Genomic DNA, 19,619 nt, shown 5'->3' with positions numbered 1-19,619 from the left:
TACTGGTTCACCCTGTACTTCACCATTTCTTAGTGGGACCTTAGGGTTTCACTCGGGCTACTCACTGTCTCTGCACCCCTGAGTTATTGTGACCCCTGTTAATGGTAGTGATAGTGGGTCCTGAATTATTTGTTGTGTGTTAAGGTCACTCCTAATGACGGTCTAGAATGTTAATTTATTTTAAAGATAAATGTTTCTTCTGTTAAAAACAGATTCAGATATTTTCGAAAAGGTGTTTTTTGGCCCTGCTCCATTTTGATTGATGAGGAATTTTGGCACCTCAATTTTTGTAAACGTAAAGTAGGCTGTAACTATTGACCGTGCTATGCGGTGTAATTTAGTGTCCAAGGTTTGAACTAGATTAGAAGACCCAGCTTGCAGAGGGTGTAAAAACATGGCCAAGCTGGTACCTTTTTCATTAATACCTACATTATCATTTTCTCTTTGCAGAGAACCCTGCACAGGCGGATTTGTGGCTGCTGAACAGCTGTACTGTGAAAAGCCCAGCGGAAGACCACTTCAGGAACTCCATTAAGTAAGTCCGGCTTTTTGAGCGGTGGAGCTTCAGAACATATATCAGTTTAATGGTTTGGGCGTTAAGGGCCTGCCTTTCAGGGAAAGTTCATGTTTTCTGGATGTGGCGCAGGCCAGACGTGTGAGCTTGAATTTTACGATGCCGCCTACATGCCTTCGATCCAATCTCAAAGTGCGCTTCTGTCATTAATGCTGTAATGTGTCCTATCAACGTTAGGTGGGTTATTTAAATATGTATCGACTCCAAGTATGTCATGCAATATAATCCGTTCATTCTGTTTATTCCCCTCTTAAAAAATATATATATATTTAAAAGGAAAAGCAGAGGTGGGCAGCAGAGGAGTGGGCATGGGGAGCAGGCTTGGGGAAAGCAACAGGTGTGTGTGTGGGGGCACGAGGGAGGGAGCAGCTTGGGACAGGGGCGAAGCATTGGATGGAGGCTGCAACATAGGCTGTGGAAGAAGCACACAAGGAAGGCAACAGTGCAGGGAAAGCAATATGGAGTACAGGGGCAATAGAAACACATGAGGGATGTCGCTGGAAAACACATGCTCGCTTAATGAGTGTTTAGGCAGCAAAGAAAAAAGTAGTGAAAGGACACAAGTAAAGAGGCTATGCTCCAGGAGAGGGACCAGTGCAAGATGGCTATTGAATAAGACGCAAGAAAATGAAAGTGGCAATAAAGCCCACCAATGGTAATTAATGGACTGCTTTAAGCCCAGTTTAATACTGCAATAAGCTGACAATGTATTTTTTTTTGCACCAGACAGCTTGCACTGCCCATTAAGACCAACCATTGAATGGAAACTGGAGGGGAATTGTGTAGTTGCATTGCTTTGCTGGGTGTTGCAATAAACTGTAAATGTTATCGTGTTCCTTTCATGGTGGATCGAAACAGTAGAACAGCTCCTCCCTCCAAATGTCCTTCCTCTGGCAGCTTCAAGAAACTCTGTGCTTTTATTTTGATTTGAAGAGTCTATTATACCACCTGTTTCAGGTTTGTGTTTCTGCTGCTCGTTCCTGTAGATGTCCACCGTTTCCTATAGTCTTACCTCAAATGCTGAGGTGTCCCTTTCTAAAACCAACAAACCTGACATTCAGACACAATGATATAAAGTAGCACTATTTGCATTGTGCTGTAGATGCTGCCTTCCTTCCCCATTCTACTCCACCCACATCTGATCTCTCCTTCTTGTGGACCATAGAAGCAAAATCTGGGTACCACCCTGATTACTCACACTTCTTCCTATTTCATCCTTATGGTCTTGCCCCTTTTTTCTAGCTTCAATGCCTCCTCTTTGCATCCCCATTACTCTCTGAACTCCATTATGTATCTGTCACTCCATTTGTAGCCATGTTTCTCTCCCATCTTCGAGCTTTCCTATCTCTCCACATACCTCTCAGCATCTCCCTCTTCACCAGCAGCCATGTGCTGGAGCAGCGAATGCTGCTTTTGGGGTTGGCACGAGTTCCCTATGATGTTTGACGGCTGTCTGGCTGCCACTGCCCTTTGCTATTTATTCTTTTAGACATTTCTTGGGGTCAAATCTCCCCACTCTTGGAAAGGTACCTTTACATAGTAATGTTGTGATTACATTGTTACTGTGCCATTGAGCTTCAAAGTTTGCTGTGTTGCCCTGTTTTTTTTTGCATACGATTGTATATCAATTTATAAAGTGACCTTTAAATGCTATAAGGTTTAACACAGTTATCTATTCACTGGTTATTCATCAGTCTTCTCCAAAGACTATCACTATCAATCCAAACTACTTCGAAAACAGGCCTAATTATTGTCTGTGCGCGAAATTCACATGCATAATTACACGGAATTGGGGGGGGGGGGGGTCACGTGGATTATGCGAACCACAAATGCGTCATTTAGCACTGTATTTTATCTCGAAATGCGTCTTGGCTGCAATATTTAGTGCAAGGGTGCATCAAGCTCTAAAAAAAAATAGCATACAAAAACACAATTGTAGTGAACAACATTCACTCATTCTGGATCGCATTATTTCTATGGCTGGGCGAAAATTTCGTTCCGTTCGCGGAAATTGCGATAATTTGACATTTTCGCGTTCCGCGGAGAGCGCGAAAATTTCAATTTCCGGTTTCCGCAGGTTGTCGATAATTTGTTTCTGTAAAATAATACATTCACGCGCGCGCGCGATCGCCTTACCTGAATCCCTGCGTTCGCCGACAAGTTTTCTTGATCCGGTCGCGTTCTCCATGAGATGTTGTATTGTTTTCAGCCATTTGCGCTGTCTCGCGACAGTTCGCGCCCGCAGTGACGTCATGCGTCGCGCGATCATGTCTTTCTTCTCGCGATCATGCACCGCGAGACAACTCAAAACAAGATGGCCGCGCCCGCAAGCAACCAGATGGGTAAGTTGACGACCCGCAACCATGCAGAAAATCTCGCGAACATGCAGGAAAAAAACTTCCGCATTTTCGCGATATTTCCGCTTGTTTGCGATAATTTAAAACATTTTCGCGATAATTTGCGAAAGTTAATGTCGCAAATTCCGCCCACCCCTAATTATTTCCATGCACCTGCGCTATAATTTGCCATGAACGGCAGAGTAATTACACAACATGCCGGAATGGCACATTTTTGCGAATTTTGCGCAAGGGTGAACACGAAATTACCCTAGTTGTGTCTCTCTATATAAATTTCACACGGGCCTACAAATAATGTACCATTTGAGTGGTTGTGTTAGATAAAATGTATTCGTGTGGTGGGTAGGTAAACACTCCAAGCCCCTGCCCCCTTTCAGATCGGATGCCTCACCTACTGACTCCGGGCTTGACCTCTTAGACCCTACACCAAAGGTCACGACGCATCCTTGATCACCAACGCTCCTGTTTAACTTCGCGTGCCATGTAATGTTTTGCTTGTATTTGGAGGAAAGCGGAGTGCGGTTGGATGTCTCCAGAGTAGACACAGCCGCAGGTCTGAATGTGCTGAGCTCATCAGTTTTTGGCCTGGAGGAGGGGAAGTGGGCCGTGTGTGCGTCAACAGAGTGCTTCGGGCGCCGTGGACGTCTCCTCCCGAGGCTTCCCCGGCTTAGTTGGGCGCTTGGAGTTGGACTTTCGCATTTGGTTTACTGTTCCTAAAAGAAACACCACCCCACAACATAGGCGCACATTTTACTGGAAAGCGTAGTGTAGGAGGTTGACCTGAGGGCGTTAAAGCATCTTGAATTGTGACGCAACACCGCTCTTGCACGCTAATACTCCTTCCACTAATTACTTCAGCGCTCCCACAACAAGAGCGCGTGGTCTGCGATGGAAATTCACAACATGGCGGGGTCGTGCTACTCAGGGACTGCAAGGCAATTTATGCCCATGCTGTGGAAAGTTGCCCCTGCCTTGTGACGCCCCACTCGCAGGGTTTCCCGAATACATCCAAACATTGTGGGCTGGAGACTAAACAGACAATTGAATGGATCAGCATTGTGTGTTTCTGGTGTAAATACACGACAAGGCACTCCTTAATTATGGATGAGCTTCACCACTCCGATGACAAGCCGTTTCTGAAATTTATTTTTAGTGGCGCGCATGCGCGTCTAAGTCGCTGAAATCCTGTTTGGCTGCGTTATCCAGCAGCTGGCATGGGAAGGGAGGGGGCAGAGGGCAGAGATTGGGAGGCTGACTGGAGCGCTGCCATGCACACGCTCCAAGCAGACTCGCCTCCTCGGTTTCTGGAGCAGAAAACCAGTCTTTCCGAGCAAGGTGGAATAATTAAGAGCTCCCATGTGCAGGTCACAGGGTCCATGCCTGCCAGGGCTTGGTGGGCGCCCAGCGCCTGGCCAAGCGCGAAGCACGTTGCACTGCCTGGAACAGTTTGGTCTCCAGCTCCGGCAGGCATTGTGCCTTTTAGGGTGGGTGGGTAGAGCAGGGAGAGTACTCAACTAGTGAAGGGCACTTATGACGCGGCAGGTTGGGGAGAGAGAGGGGTGTATAGAGCATCACCATTAACACCTCCTTCGCATACCAGTAAGCCTAAAGAGGACTGGTAGCGTCCCATAATGGGGGATCTGATTTCTGATTAGTATAGTAGCAAGTGCTTGTTTATTTTGCAGAATGACAGGCCTGCAGTGAATTTGATGCATCCGTGGTGTTTTAGCTTGGTGGATGGTAACTAAAATGGGAAATAATGCTACAGAGCCGCCAAAGAGCAGCAAGAGTTATTGTCATGATACCATTCTTTCTTTCCCTGTCCAATGTTTTTACTCGATATTGTTCTGGACATTGGGATAATGGATGACAGATAGGGCATTGATCAATACTTTGCTGTACCACTTAAAAGAAATTCTTTTGGTATAGGATATAGAATAGTGTAGCTGTAGATAAACACTGTAAGATAGCTGTAACATGTCGACAGTGGCAGTGAGGGAGTTATAATAAATACACTAAATACAATAAATTCCATTCCTACCTCGTTTTTAAACTTGTATGAACAAATCATAATAGTTTTCTTGCCTCAGTGCAGTTTTATTCCCACAAAACGTTCATGTAAAACCGCTGGATGAGCCCGCCTAGCACCATTTGGTGCTGGCAAAAAAGCACTACGATGAAACATGCCCCCTAGTAAGAGGTTACATTTTTTTTTTTTTTGGGGAAAAAAATGTTTCTAAACATTTTTGCTAAATCATTTTTCAAAGATCCCCACTACAATCCAGCATTTAAATCTTAGTAACTATAACAATCGAATATCTGATATATTATTAGGACCTACCAGTCTTTTTTAGATTAATAGGTGTCGTTTTTTTTGCCATGGTAGTGGAATTTTATAAAAAAAGAAATCCCATGTTACACCAGTCACGAGAAGAGAAAAATTGGAACGACCATGTTGGGTAGAAAAGTAATGTTTAAAATAAGTGAAGTTTGAATTTTTTCTTTTCTTATTTAATATAGAGCCACATTTTTCAGCTTGTGGCAACTCCAGAAAGTTTCCGAGGCAGATGGGATGCATGTGTGCATGATGGAGATTTTAAACGTTTTCATTTATTTTATTTTCATTTTGAGAGTTTTATATAGCGCTGGCTAGACCCGGAGGTATCAGAGCGCTTTACATAAGGTTCCACAGAAATTACAAAATTACATCAGTTACATGTTACCTCAGTTACTAGAAGCGCTGGCTAGACCCGTGGGTATCAGAGCGCTTAACATTAGGAATTACATTATTACACAGTTAAAAACAGTTACAGGTTACATCGGGTAAACAAAACATTTAAATAGTATGGAGGAAGGATAAATAGGGCGGATAGGGGTAAGGGGGAAGGGTGTAGGTGGAAGGAGGGAGATAACGGCAGGAGAGAGGAAGGAAGGTCTGCCCAATGTCCGGCTGGGTAGGTGACGGCCTAGGAGGGAATCCACAGTCCATCTCCCCTATAGCTATCGGGGTAGCTCCACCGGGCAACGGTCAGATAGTAAGGTCTCAGCGGTCGAGGGAAAGTTCACAGGGTAAAAGTCCTGAAGAGTGTGCAGGATCCAGGTCGGATAGGGGTAAGATGGAAGGGTGTAGGGGGAAGATAACGGCAGGAGAGACGAAGAAAGGTCTGCCCAATGTCCGGCTGGGTAGGTGACGGCCTAAGAGGGAATCCACAGTCCATCTCCCCTATAGCTATCGGGGTAGCTCCACCGGGCATCGGTCAGGTAGCAAGGTCTCAGCGGTCGAGGCAAAGTTCACAGGGTAAGTGTCCTGAAGGGTGTGCAGGATCCAGGTCGGTTAAGTTTCCTGAAGGGTGTGCAGGATCCAGGTCGGTTGAGGGCTAAGATCAAGGTCTGGTAGATGACCAGTTGTTTGATTGTCCAGGAGTCAAATTAAATCGTGGTGAGGTCAACAGTGGCGGCCATCTTGTGGTCAGGCAAGGAGGATAGGTCTTTGCTGTTTCAATACTATTAGGTCATAATTATAATCTATGAATCATAAAGGGGGGTGCTTGTTTTGCAGAAGTGCAGCATGAGGTAGGAGCCAGTGTCCCTAAGTCTCCTAGTGAGCAAGGGGTGTAACTTAGACCCATTCATAAGATATGAACTAGACTAATAGCATTACTCAGTCGTAAATCTATGGTGTCTTAGTAGAACATCTTCGGACCTAGTAAAGGAAGTGAGTCTCAAGCTCTTCACTGTAATACAGAATGTACCTCATGCAAACCTTACTCATGTGTTACAATGAAGTGGAGATGGTGGTTAACTTGGTTGGCTGCAGCTGGATATCGAATGGCAATGCCTCGTGTTCCAAGAGGCTCTGTGGCAGAATTCTGGTGAATTCGTACGTCTTATGGCAAATGCTTGAAGTCTAACAAGTTGGCATGCGCCACTACCTCCTGAATCCAGGATCTTTGAGTCTACATTTTTACGAACAAACTGTGATTTCAGTTGCAACAGCTAGTGACAGCAGTTGGTCAGGACAGTTTGAATTGTGTGGAGATGTGATAGGCCGCACCGATCCCGCATAACTTACAACTGAAACCCATACATGATTGTTGGCTGCTGAAGAACTGTATGAGCAAGAGAGTTTTCCGCTTCCTCCTTAAAAACTGTTGATTTGGTGTGTTATGGAAGTGGATATGCCAGGGGTCCTCTACCCCAAATTCTGATCTTGTGTTTTAACTAGTTTATGCAAGCCAAGGTATGATGCAACCATAGCGAGAATAAAGGGGGCTTCTGTGGGGACCCTAACCCCCTCCTACCTGTTACCTTACGAATATTTCAGATGACTTAGAATGGCATCCTCTTCTCCAGATGTAGGCAGTAGTGTGCTTTTATGGCAGGGTTCATGTGATGTTGTACTTTTAAGTCTGTGTCTTTACAGTTACCCATTCTGTGAGTACCTCTACCTTGTACACTCTAAGCTTGGTTCCTGTTCTCAAACCACTTCTCTCCACAAGCGTTTATGTAATTCTAGCAAGGAGAGAGACGTGAGTAGTAGTAATCAAACCTCCTACCTGAGGCTGCCAGCTGTGTCAGAACTCACTTAAAAAAGGGGTTCCAGGAGAAATACAACTCTAAAAAAAAAATATATATATAGAAGGAGAACCTTGCTTTTTTGCATGTTTCAGGAGGCGATACAAAAAGGTGTGGGATGGAAAGCACAGCTTCTTTAAAGATAGACGTACACATATTTGTTATTAATGATAGAGGTTCCGCTTATCACTGAATATGCAATTATGTAAGGAGAGTTATTCTGCTCTGCTGGCCGCACAGTTATCTCATAAGCCTAAAATCCTAGCAGTGCCTGGTCATCAGACCGTGCACTGTTTTTGATGAATTAATCAAGTGCCCTTGCATTTTGCATGCCGTGTAGCCATCAGATAGGCTTATCAGCGTTGACTAAGACCGAGTTTTGGAAAGCAGCAGAGATGAAAACCACAAGAGCGCTTGATCGCCAGCAAACGTTAAATAATTACGTGGGGTCATTCTTGATGAACTATTAATGTTGCGTAACCTGTGGATAAAAACGTGTGCCTATTTTAAGAATCTTCAGCAAGCAACATAATTGACTTTAGTGGAGGAGGAGGTTGGTGAGAGGTTTGTGAGCACTGACTAGGAACGGGGAGATGGGGAAGAAATGTGAGAATAAGAGTGAGTGAGACATAGGGACATGGGGACAGGAGTGTAAATGGTTCTATATAGAAAGTGTTCTTTCAGCGCCAGGATACCCTTGCGCGATAGTGCGCTTTACCACAAACAAATAAATTCTTCCAGTTCCATATAAGGATGCAACATTCTGCATGATCCGAGGAGAAAGAGTATGGCCTAAGGATATGGTGGGAGGGACAGATTACCTACTAACATAGAGCAAGGAACATGTTTTTTGTAATATGAAGTTAAGTAAGAGGCCTCTGTAATCAATAACATGGGTCAGGAATGCCTAGAACCTATGTACCAGCTGACCGGGTCGGATGCATGGAACAATTGCTAATCGGAGAAAGGGTGAGTTTGTGAGTACACTGGATTACAGCATTGTGATTCAATCCCATGTTTGCAGATTGGGACAGTTTTGAACTTGTGAAGGCGTATAATAAAGGTGTTTTGCCAGATATGGGAGACTGCATGGACTGGAGCTCGCTGCAGACAATATTTGTTTTAACGTCATGGAAATCCGCAGTAAATACTAGGCCCAGTTGACAATAAAACAAGCCGACAAACAGCCCAAAAAACAGCGCACACACTGACTCATCAGACCAGGCTTCAGGAAATGCCTGATTTCCCTCCAGGAACTCATGCGTCAGTTACCATCTTACCATATTTTGATTTGTTTTCTTCAGTAAGTGATTGCCAACACTAGAAATGAATTCTACAGGCTATTTTTATTCCTCCCCCAACAAATTGCTCTGAAACACTCTGTAGTGTCCTCTTCCTTTGATTACTTCAAATGTCTGAACATGTGCCTACCAGAGAAGTCCCTTGGCAAATTGCATGGTCCAAAACCACACTGCTCATCTTTGGTCTAAGACAACCTAATCCTATCCTTCCTAGATATTACGCCAGTGTCTTCCAGTGAAGGGGAGTTCAAGGCAATGTACAGTCACACTATTGCTATAATCTGGACTATTTTACTAAAGTATTTAACCTCACCTCTATTAGTCTTCCAGGCGTTGGAGATCTCTGCCCATCAACCATCTAGCCATAGGGTCGCTCAGACTGGAATTTGAAGATCACAAAATTTAAGGAATTTCCAAAACTCACCTTCTGCTTGGATTAAAACCAAATGCATTGAATAAGGAGAGATATTTCAAAATTCTCCGATTCACACTTCTATTCCTAATTACCTTCCAGTGTGATGCCTGGCACCTGTATGGGCATCAGATGCCCAAACAAAGTCTTGCCGCTAGTACTGCAAAGGCTAGTCAAGTGCTATGAAGGGGTCAATGCTGATCCGTGCTCCAACACACTTGCAGGGTCGCCAGTTGTGTACAGTGTCCTAATAGCAGATCTGCAGTAACTTGACCCAGTTGTAGGCTAGGGGCCTCTATTGTTTCCTTACCCCAATGCTGTAATCCATCATTCATGTTGTATGTGGTGCTTTGCCTAACACCCAAATCTAGTTTACTGTGGACATCTACCTACATACTAGTCTCTTCCCGATTTTCTCCAAAGATAAAAATCGGCGATTGAAACTCATTTTAGGTGTTCTGGTCTCTCAGTAATTGCCCTAATCTTGATCCTGCTAGCCAACTGCAATAGGGCATTACCTCTGCAATGAACAAGCTTAAAGGCTATCCTGCAGCAATTGAACCAAACCTTTTTGGTATAAAGAGATCAAGTCTAAACTATGTGTGTCTCTTTTACCTGCTATAGCAAGACCTCGGATCCAACAGCTAATAGGAGCTGCAGCTCCTTCGACGAGCAATGAGCAGGCTCATTGCTGCCTGGCTTCAATTTATTTTGTACAGCTATTAGAAGTCTCTAAATTACTAACTAAATTGTAGCTTAATGCAGTCTGAATTTACAGCAGTTCTAAGATCGGTCAAGTCATCCTGCCCTATCTGTGCAGATTTTTCAACAAACCTTCTTTCAGAAAATATGGCGCTCATCTTGGCCACATAATTGTGGAGCTCTCTTGAAATGTACAAATTGCACCCTCCCTTCTTCTCCAAATTATTGCAAAATCGTATTAACATTTATGTTCTTAAATATTTTGCTTCCTATTTCAAATAACAACTGCCTTTTTACATGCCAATGAGAGCATATTTGCAGTGGAAAGTCCAGATTTCAGCTCCGCACTGAAATATATTTGCCAGAATGGGCTTTTAGTAGGGACAACGAGACAAGTAATTGATTTGACGTCCCACAATTGCCCTGCACCTCGTAGGTGGTCATGGATGGCGCTTGCTTGTCAAAATGTTCTCAGCGTTTACAGGTGTAGGACTAGGATGGTTCAAACCAACATGTGTAACCAGTAAACGGCACACTATATTTGTGGCATTTATGAGGGAAAAAACAGTGTGCACTCAAACTTTGTGTTTTGAGCCATGATCCAACAAAACCGAACCAACAAAAATGCTCACACTCTTGCCCAAGTATGGACCCATGACCTATGATGCCTAAGTCTGCCTGCCGGTGGCCGACAGAAGAACAAATCCGAACTATGCTAAATCCCTGGGAATGGGTAGATTTATAATCAATAAAGCAGCTGTTTTGGGGAGATGGGTGGCAGTCTATGAATATGAAACCGTTATCTTTGAAAGCTTGAGGTCGTTGTGACGCTTATGAAAAAAAGCAGTCTCTTATAAAGACCCGTTAATATGTTCAGAAGCGACGCATGGTGTGCAGAGGCAGCACAATATATTCGACATAGGTGACCCTGCGGGGCATAGTACTCCCATAGTTGGCTTCAAGGATTGTGAGATGATGTGCATGGGTAGAAATGGAGCAGGCCTGGCACGTGGATGAGACATGGCAGCGTAGAAGCTGGCACAACTTTTGGCAAAGTCAGTTAAGGCCTTGCCCTTCCAACTGATGAATTACAGATGGCCTTGTCGCACGCAGGGCTGAATAGAGGGGATTCATCTTAGTGTAGCTCTCCTGCTAAATAGGAGGGGAGGTAGCTGTGCACATGGGGCCACAGTAGGTGAAGATGGCCATGTCTCATGAAGGGAGGGTAGGGGGACAGCCAAAGTGGGTTTCTCTAGGGAGTCTAGAACAGCTGACACCCACCCCTGCCAGGCTGGGCCTCTTTATCAGGATGGGTGTTAGCCGTTCCCTGAACTCACCCCTGGCACCTGGATCTGACCCAACCTGTGTAATTATTAAACTTGCAACATTTTATCCTGCAAGAGTATCTGTGTAATTTATTGTATTGCAGTCATAATATTATTAGAGCTTTTCAAGGGTCCTCACATCCACCAAGGGCTAGGGTTAGCAATGCTATGTAATAAAAGGTCTTTTACAGAGGGACTTGCTGAGCTCTGTGTCTTACTTGCCTTCAGGATGCTGCACAAACGTTATCCAGCTGTGCGGCTTTGGAACACAAGCAGCGAGCAGGCAGCCCTCGCATTACAACTCAGATAATGGATTAGGACACGCAGTTCCCAGTCCGAAGAACAGACCTTGGCAGATTGTCTTTTAAAGCGTACATAATGACATGCATGGCAGAACCCATGCCATGGACTCACCCAGTAAGCAGAATTTTAGAGCAGTGTGTACTGTTTGCTATTTTCTTTCTCCAAATTGGATCGCTTCCATTTTTTATGGACTGGTGTGTTTTGGGTTGTTGGAACAAAATGCACTGTCTAAAATAGAACGGTATACTGTTCTCATTTGTGTTAACTCTTTCGCCTCTGGAGCAGATGTTAGCTGAATGTCAGTGGTGGGAGCAAATATTAAAAACACTATTCTACACAGGCTTTTTTCAGGTGAAATACATTGTATTAAATTTGGGCTGTGATGAGGCTATGCTATTGAAGATCCTGAACTTTCATAAAACATTTCTGACTTTGGGGCACAGTAATGCAACTATCTACTCCATGGTAGATGTAGCAATAAAAGGGCAGTTGACCAATATCAAGTGTCAGAACCTCTTTCAGTGGGCCAATGGGCAGGAACTACTGGGCTCATCTGTGGTGGTTGAGGCCTTTTACTCCTGTTGTGCCGGGTCCTAACTTACTATGGATCCTGAGCAACTGGGCAAAGTTCTACCGCTTTAGGACTTGACTCTCAGTGGTAGCGTGGGGTTGAGCAGTCCAAAGCTTCTCGAGGAAGTTAGGTGTAAGGTGCACACAGACTTGCAACTCAAAATACACCCAACAACTGTAATAAATGGAAAAGGTACCCTTTATATATGAAAGTGAAATACACACAGGCTTTGTAAGGTGGGTACTCTAGCGTTGTTATGAGAATTCCTTCCGTCCAACTTTCCTGTCTAAGGCGGTGGTTATTCCCCATTCACATGCAGCGTTCATACATGTTTGGCCCGCTAGAAAGTACAAGTCTGAGAAGTTCCAAGATCGATTTTTAAAAGTCAGTGCCCCTCTGCTGTAGCTCTTTTAGTTAGCACAAATTCTCTCCGAGGCGCCATAGCTCAGCAATCAGTATTACTCGCTCTCACTGGAGCTGTGGTTTGGCATGCCTGGGGGCACGACAGCAGCCATGCGGTGAGTAGGAATCTGTATCCGGTGAGCCAGTAGACAGAAGTTCACGTTGATCGTCGGATCATGTGGTATGTCTTCCTGAGTCTGGCGTAACTGCAACAAATGATGGACAGAATGCTGAATGATTCAAACTTTTTCCCCCAGTCAAGAGATCCGGGTTAAATCCATCGTTCTTTTGCCCACGACGCCACCCCAGTTTGAACTCAGCCATATGCAATTCGCATTTGTCACCCCGAGTGGGACTGGTATTCCCAGACGTGGGTCCCATGCTCTCCATGCCACTGGAGTCAAGCTATCCTGGCTTATGAGGGGTGAAACCCCGAAACCAGTCCTAGGATGCTTGTTTCCAGTCCAGGGAGGACCTGGCCTGGCAGTTCGGGCTGGACTTTCCCCATTGGGTGCACGGTCAAGACTGAATTGCATATGGCTGTGTCCAAACTGGAATGTCATGGTGAGCAAAAAAATGATGGATTTAGGCCCAGATCTCTGTACTGACATTGTTCTGTGTTCTGCCCATCAATTGTTCTTTTTGTATTTGTCACCCCGAGTGGGACGGGTATGCCCAGACGTGGGTCCCGTGCTCTCCATGCCACTGGAGTCAAGCTATCCTGGCTGATAAGGGGTGATACCCCGAAACCGGCCCTAGCATGCTTGTTTCCATTCCAAGGAGGACCTGACCTGGCAGTTTGGGCTGGACTGTTCCCATTGGGCGCAGGGTCAAGACTGATTTGCATATGGCTGGGTCCAAACTGGAATAGCATGGTGAGCAAAACAACTATGGATTTAGGCCCAGATCTCTGTACTGGGGTGAATGTATGACATTGTTCTGCATTCTGTCCATCAATTGTTCTTTTTGCATTACTGAGTCTGGCAGCTGGCTTTAGGTGCTCCTGTATTCAGGTAATTGAATTGATGCTGTTCTCCCGCGGGTCACAACCTGCTATACTGCTCTGCCATACACTGCTCCAGGGTGAAGGACATTATCTTCACCACAGCCCCTCCTGACATATGGGGGTACGAACAGCGCATTCCGCTCAACAGCCCCTTCGAGTCACAGCACTGCATGAGGGCGACTGCCCTCTCTTGTCAAAGCTCTGGCCCAGGGTGCCTGCCCTTATCTTCCTCGTGGTTATGGGGGTGGGGACAGCAGCACTCAGACAGACAGCCTGATCGGTGTCACGGTCCTCAACTTCACCACAGCACCCACCTGGCACACGGAGATTGCAAACAGCAGCAATTGGGTAGATGGCCCAATCAGCGCAGTGGTCCTCAATGCAGACCCAGATCCACTCAACAGAATCCCCATTGGAACATGTTCGCTCCAGGCACTACCACTATCCTCCTCCTCCTCACAAGGTCCTCTGGTCTCGGCAGTGAGGCCAAACGATGCTGGTGCTTCAGGCTCCAGGGCGAGTGGTCTTGATTCGCCTCAGTAATGTGCCCTCACCCAGTAGGGACACTAGCAGACCTTAGTCCCCAGTCCGTTTTACAACAGGAAGTAGTCATGGTGAGCTTCTCCACTCTGACATTCAGCTTCAGTTTGACAATTTTGTGCGGCTCAAGCTCCCCTTTCTATAATCCATTTCCAGACACAGATGTGATTTAGTGTCTTGAGTCTTTGAAGATCGTGATGTGATGGATGCCCCTTTGAAGGGCCTACTCCTCTGTCCTATGTTTGGTCCAGGGAACAGCCTGTCCCAGCAGGAGTGACTCCAAATTTGCTAGCCCCACAAACAGGCCATGGGAATAACTAGAGGATCATACCTGGATGTCGGCTTCACTGATATATGCCCATCAAAATGTTTCCCAGGCCGCCAGCCCTATACTTTATGATTCCCTTATCAGCCCCATCTCCTTCCTGAGATGTTCTTGGAATCAAAGAACCCTTTTGAAGTGCACAAGAGAGGGTGGCTCTCCCATCCTCCAGTGTGAGTTTGTTGGTGTGTCCCATCTATCTCTCAGGAATGCAGGCAATCCACAGATCTGTCTGGGATGACACCTGCAGGTGCCTCTCCAAGGCATGTACTGTACCATACACAGTCAAACATACATTACAGTATATACATGCAGTCACAGGTGTTGCACAGTGCTCATGCTACTCAACTCTGGGTAAGGGCAGAAGTCTTTGCCAGTAACAGGGTAACGCTTTGAGTACCCCTTCTGATCTCACGACTGCAATCCATGATACAGGCCTAATTCATGGCGCATATGCATGATCCGTGTTTGCTCATGACAAAAAAGATGTACCAAGGATCCAGAAATCATTGCAGCCTGGGCACTCAGGGCATGGGTGCAGGAGACTTTTCCGTTCCAACACCTAGTAATAGGTTGATCTACTTATGTTTGGAGCTGCATTCAAAAGGTTTTACTGAAATAGAAGGCTTGTGAACAAATGTGTCTATTTTGTTAGTAAGTTGAGTGATAGGCAGCTACTGATTGTTTGTAATTTTACTCTATTTCATAAACACTCAAGAAATAGGATTCCACAACACTCCTCAACATGGTCATGATCTTAAGTAGAATTTCAGAAAAGGCGTTTCAAAGTGTTTTCATAGGGTTGCTTCCCCCATGGGAGCAAAGAAAATGAGGAAGCCTTAAGAGTGGTTCAGGTTGTAATACCTTGCAGCCAAGAACAAAGCTGTAGAAGCTTGTAGGGCAGTAAAGGATGGGTTACGTAGTCGTAACGAAAACCCAAAAGTAGAGGCAGGATGTAATATTTGTATCAGGTGGCATACAAGTTTGTAATCAATACAGCAGTATGATGAGGTGAGAAGGAAATGTAAGGTGCTTTGGGATGTGTACAACTCGGACAGCGATACTGTTGTTCCTCAGGTCTCCTTTCCAGAAGGAAAAGACAGATTAGAGAAAGTTCACCAAAACTGTGAATGGCTTAAAGCATGAGATTAAGTTTATGATCTATTGGGAGCCATCGACATGGCGACTGCGGACTCCTTGCCCTAGCTGTTATCACGTTGGATGCCACCAAGGCTTTCGACAGAGTGAATTGGACATTCCTTTCGGGGGTCTTGGGGAAGTTCAACATTGGTGAGGGTTTCCGTAGGGCGGTGAGTTTGCTGTATCGGAACCCTACAGCTTCTTTGCTGGTCAACGGTGAGTTATCAGACCCTTTTAACATCACTCGGGGCACTAGGCAGGGTTGCCCCCTCTCCCCTCTCCTATTTGATCTATACATCGAGCCCTTTGCCCAACGGCTGAGGGACGATGTTAATATCAAGCCTTTTACTTATGGGGGATGGGAGAGGAAGGTAGCCCTATACACCGATGACATTCTCATTTTCTCTTCAGATCTGTGTACAGCACTCCCCGCGGTCATCGCACTGGCCCATGACTATGGTGAGATGTCTGGATATCAGATCAATGCATCCAAAACGGAGATGATGCTTTGGCATGAGGCTGAGCCAGTGGCAGGGGTCCAGCTAAGCCATTCTATGCGTTATCTCGGACTTACCATAGTTAGGGACATAGATAAAATCGTACAGCTGAACCTTGACATTGTGGCGAAAGAATGCAGAAAGCTTATGAGGTCTTGGTCTTCGCTCTCTCTTTCCATTCTGGGTAGAGCTAACCTGGTTAAAATGTCCATTTTACCTAAAATTTATTTTTTGTTCAACACTGTTCCGTTATATTTTGAACCCTCTATCCTAACAAAGTTGCAAGGCCACATCAGTTCTTTTATTTGGAACGATCACATACCACGGATAGCATGGAAAAAGATCAGGCGCCGTAGAGAAAAGGGGGGTCTGGCAGCACCTGATTTACAACTATATGCTTGGGCTTTTCAACTCTCCCATGCCAGGATGCTGCTTAAGATGCCGACAAATGTGGGAATAGGCAGCATGTTTGCTGCACTACTGAGAGGAGAGGGAGTAGGCCAGCAGGGTTTTTTGCTTAAATTTGGGGATCCTAAGTTTTTTAAAAAGGTTAAGTTGAAGATTTTGTTGGGTTTCACAAAAACATGGGTCAAATTAAGAGGTGCCATAAAGGTGGGTTACTTTGCAAGCAGGTCGCCACTGTGGGATTCTCTGGGTTGCCCGGCGTGGCTCCTTGACAGTTTGGCAATACCTTTGAGAGAGGCTGGCCTGGAGGTTAGGGGCGATCTTTTTTTTAGATGGCGTCTTACTATCTTGGGACCACTTATTAGCTAGAGTGGGGTTGGGTCTCTCTAGATTCAACTACCTACAGATGGCGAGTTGGGCCCACACTCAGAGCTCAGTTAGGGGTAGATTCCAACTGGGAGGTGATAGTAGCATATTGATCTTGATGATGGACAAACCTCCTGTATCTAAGGAGATCTCGCTCTGGTACAATTTGCTACTAGAAGAGGTCGACGGAAAGTTTGTCTTACCCGAGACATTGTGGAGCTCCCTCTTTACTGGAAAAGATATTGAGAATATCTGGTACTCCTCCTTTAAGACACTGTGGGTCACAGTGAAACCGGCGTGGTTGCGTAGGAACCACCTCTTTACGCTACATAGGGCGTACTACTCTCCACAGCGGTTATCGAAATTTTCTACTGACTTTATTGTGGCATGCCCTAAGTGCGGGTTGCTAGCAGCCTCGGACCTACACATGTTCTACGAATATCCATTGCTGTTACCTTTTTGGGACTCTATCAGTACTATGCTGACAACATCTTTGGGGTATCAAATCTCAATCAACGCATTGCTAGCAATTTTCGGAACATCACTGGAAGTCCAAGGTCCTGTCAAAAAACTCCTGTTCTACTGTATCCTACTAGCAAGGAGAGAGATCTGTAGGAAATGGAAGGAACCACTGCCTCCCACTTTGTTAGATTGGCATATGTCAGTACTGCAAACGTCTAAAATCGACCTAGCAAGATCTGGCAACCCCGAAAAACGCGATTTCTGGCACCTTTTAAACTGGGCCTAGGTGATCCCTTTTTTTTTTCTTTTTTTTCCCACTGTCCGATGATTAACGCTGCTTGGTTTGCTCTCCTCCCTAAATCTACTCAAAGTCATGGCCTCCCCGATCCGTAATGGGTATTGAATAGCAGCAACATTGCTCCTTTATGGTTAACACCTCATGGCGCATCTAATGGAGATTTTGAATAATACGGAGTGCCATCACAGGTGGCGGTGGCACTTCCAGTTTATCTGTAACAGTATAGTTCATTTCTCTCTCCTAGTGCTCCTATGTGACATTCCAAGAGCAAAATGAGGACAAAAAAAAAAAGAGATTAAGTTTATAATCACTGAAGGAAAGCTGGTTACTTCAGGAATTTTATTGATGTGAGCGTTAATACCTAGTTACCTTAAATTCTAACCAACCAGGTTCACCACCCACTGAACAATAATGAAAACTGACACAGCCGTACAGTATTAAAGTCCATAGACTACTCCACCTTCCTCTGTTATACCTGCCTAGCCATGTTTTGTCTGTATTCCCTATCCCTAAATTTAATTTTTCTGCCATCAACACGAATAGAGCTTTGCCTCCGCCCTGTCTTTTTTAATTACAGACCCTTCCAACTATTTACTTTTTCAAAATAAGTTTTCCTTTAATGAAGGAGTGTGTGCTGGCCGTGTGTGTTACCCTCAGTGACTTACACTTGTGAGTTAATTTATGCTAGAACAGGCGTGTTTCGAGGAGATCATGTCTTGCTAAGGATAGATCTTGATGTGTTACATCCAGCTGACTTGCCTGCCCTCAATCACTTCCCTGCACCATGTTATTACATATTCTGTGCATGATTAGCAGCTACTAGTTGAGGGTCGGAACCAGTTAAGGTGGTTGTTTCCAGCTGGAACAGTTACATTTGCTCACTATAGCAAAATGGACTTGGGTACTAGTGATGGGCATGAATACATGTAGATCTCTGTTGAGAGGACAGGGCGTACTCTTAATGCCAGACCTGATGTCATCTCGAGTTTGGAGCTCTTATTCTGGATCTAAGGATCACACTTGCTGTAAAATATCAGAGAATAGCAACAAAAGTCTTAGCTGTAGAAACTGCGACAGAATAGGTCTAGAGTAAATAATAAAGCTTAAAAAAGTGTATGTATGCATATATGTGTGTGTGTGTCTGTGTGTGTATATATATATTCGGCCCTCTGTACCCTTTGGTGAGATAATGGCATGAATTCCTCACAGTGGTAAGGGAGCAGCCACTCGTTTTCAGCTATTTAAAGCTATCTAGAAAATAAGCCTTGTTCTTGACTACTGAAGACAGATGTATCGCCGTTCAGTCTACCGTTTTCTCGCGCTTAGACAATTACAAAACTACTCTTCTGGGCCTTCCAAACTATCTCATTGTCAAGCACCAAATAATTGAAAATGTACCCTCTTGCGCGGTCTTGATCTTCCCACCCGGTTTCCTCCTCCAGTCTCAAGTCAATGGCTTTTAGTTTAGAGACAATCATTTGTAAATCCGCAAGGATAGTGCACAGTGCAGTGTTTACCAAGGTTGCCCACCGGCTTGCTTCGTAGTTTGCATCCCTATAGCCAAAACATACTTTGAGGTCTGCTAAGCTGACTCGCTTAAAAATCCCCCAGTTCGCAGAGTGTGGTGGCACAAACTCAAGTTTTTCAGAGACTCGCCTGACTATTCCTCTAGACTGCCTCAGCAAGGGCGGCTGGTGACATTTGAAAGTGGTGGGATGTAAAAGTTTGAGTGCCTATGGCGAGCGAGCGTTGGGAGCGAGGCCGACCATCATAATAGGCACATGGAACTTAAGCCTCAGGTAGCTGCTTCTCTGCCCCTCAAAGCTCATAACAGCTCCCGGGCAGCATCCTTGGAGACCCCTGTGCAACCAGCGAGCATGTCTGTGCCCCAGTGTGTTCCTGTACCACAGACCGCTCATGAGGTGTCAGAAACAAGTCATAAAGCAACTACTGTGCCACAGAGTTCCCTGGATTCCTAATGTTGTACCTGTGCCCAAGGTAGATCCTATATAAATAAGTTCCACAGGAACACTGTACAGGACAACAGCAATTACCTCCAGA

The 19,619-nt window shown here is 45.2% G+C and overlaps 1 protein-coding gene across 2 annotated transcripts in view; it reads left to right on the top strand.

Moving 5' to 3' along the window:
- CDKAL1 (CDKAL1 threonylcarbamoyladenosine tRNA methylthiotransferase) overlaps positions 1 to 19,619 on the top strand; it is a 2,121,425-nt gene that overhangs the window by 448,329 nt on the left and 1,653,477 nt on the right. For both annotated transcript variants that reach the window (XM_085607048.1, XM_085607049.1), the window contains exon 4: positions 451 to 535. In XM_085607048.1, coding sequence (XP_085463174.1) covers positions 451 to 535 — 85 coding nt within the window. The remainder of the gene's footprint in view (positions 1 to 450; positions 536 to 19,619) is intronic.

This window comes from Triturus cristatus, chromosome 5_2 (assembly GCF_964204655.1).
Source record: "Triturus cristatus chromosome 5_2, aTriCri1.1, whole genome shotgun sequence".
NCBI classification, from domain to species: domain Eukaryota; kingdom Metazoa; phylum Chordata; class Amphibia; order Caudata; family Salamandridae; genus Triturus; species Triturus cristatus.
Note: the sequence above shows the minus strand (reverse complement) of the source record. Positions and strands in the feature narration are given on the sequence as shown.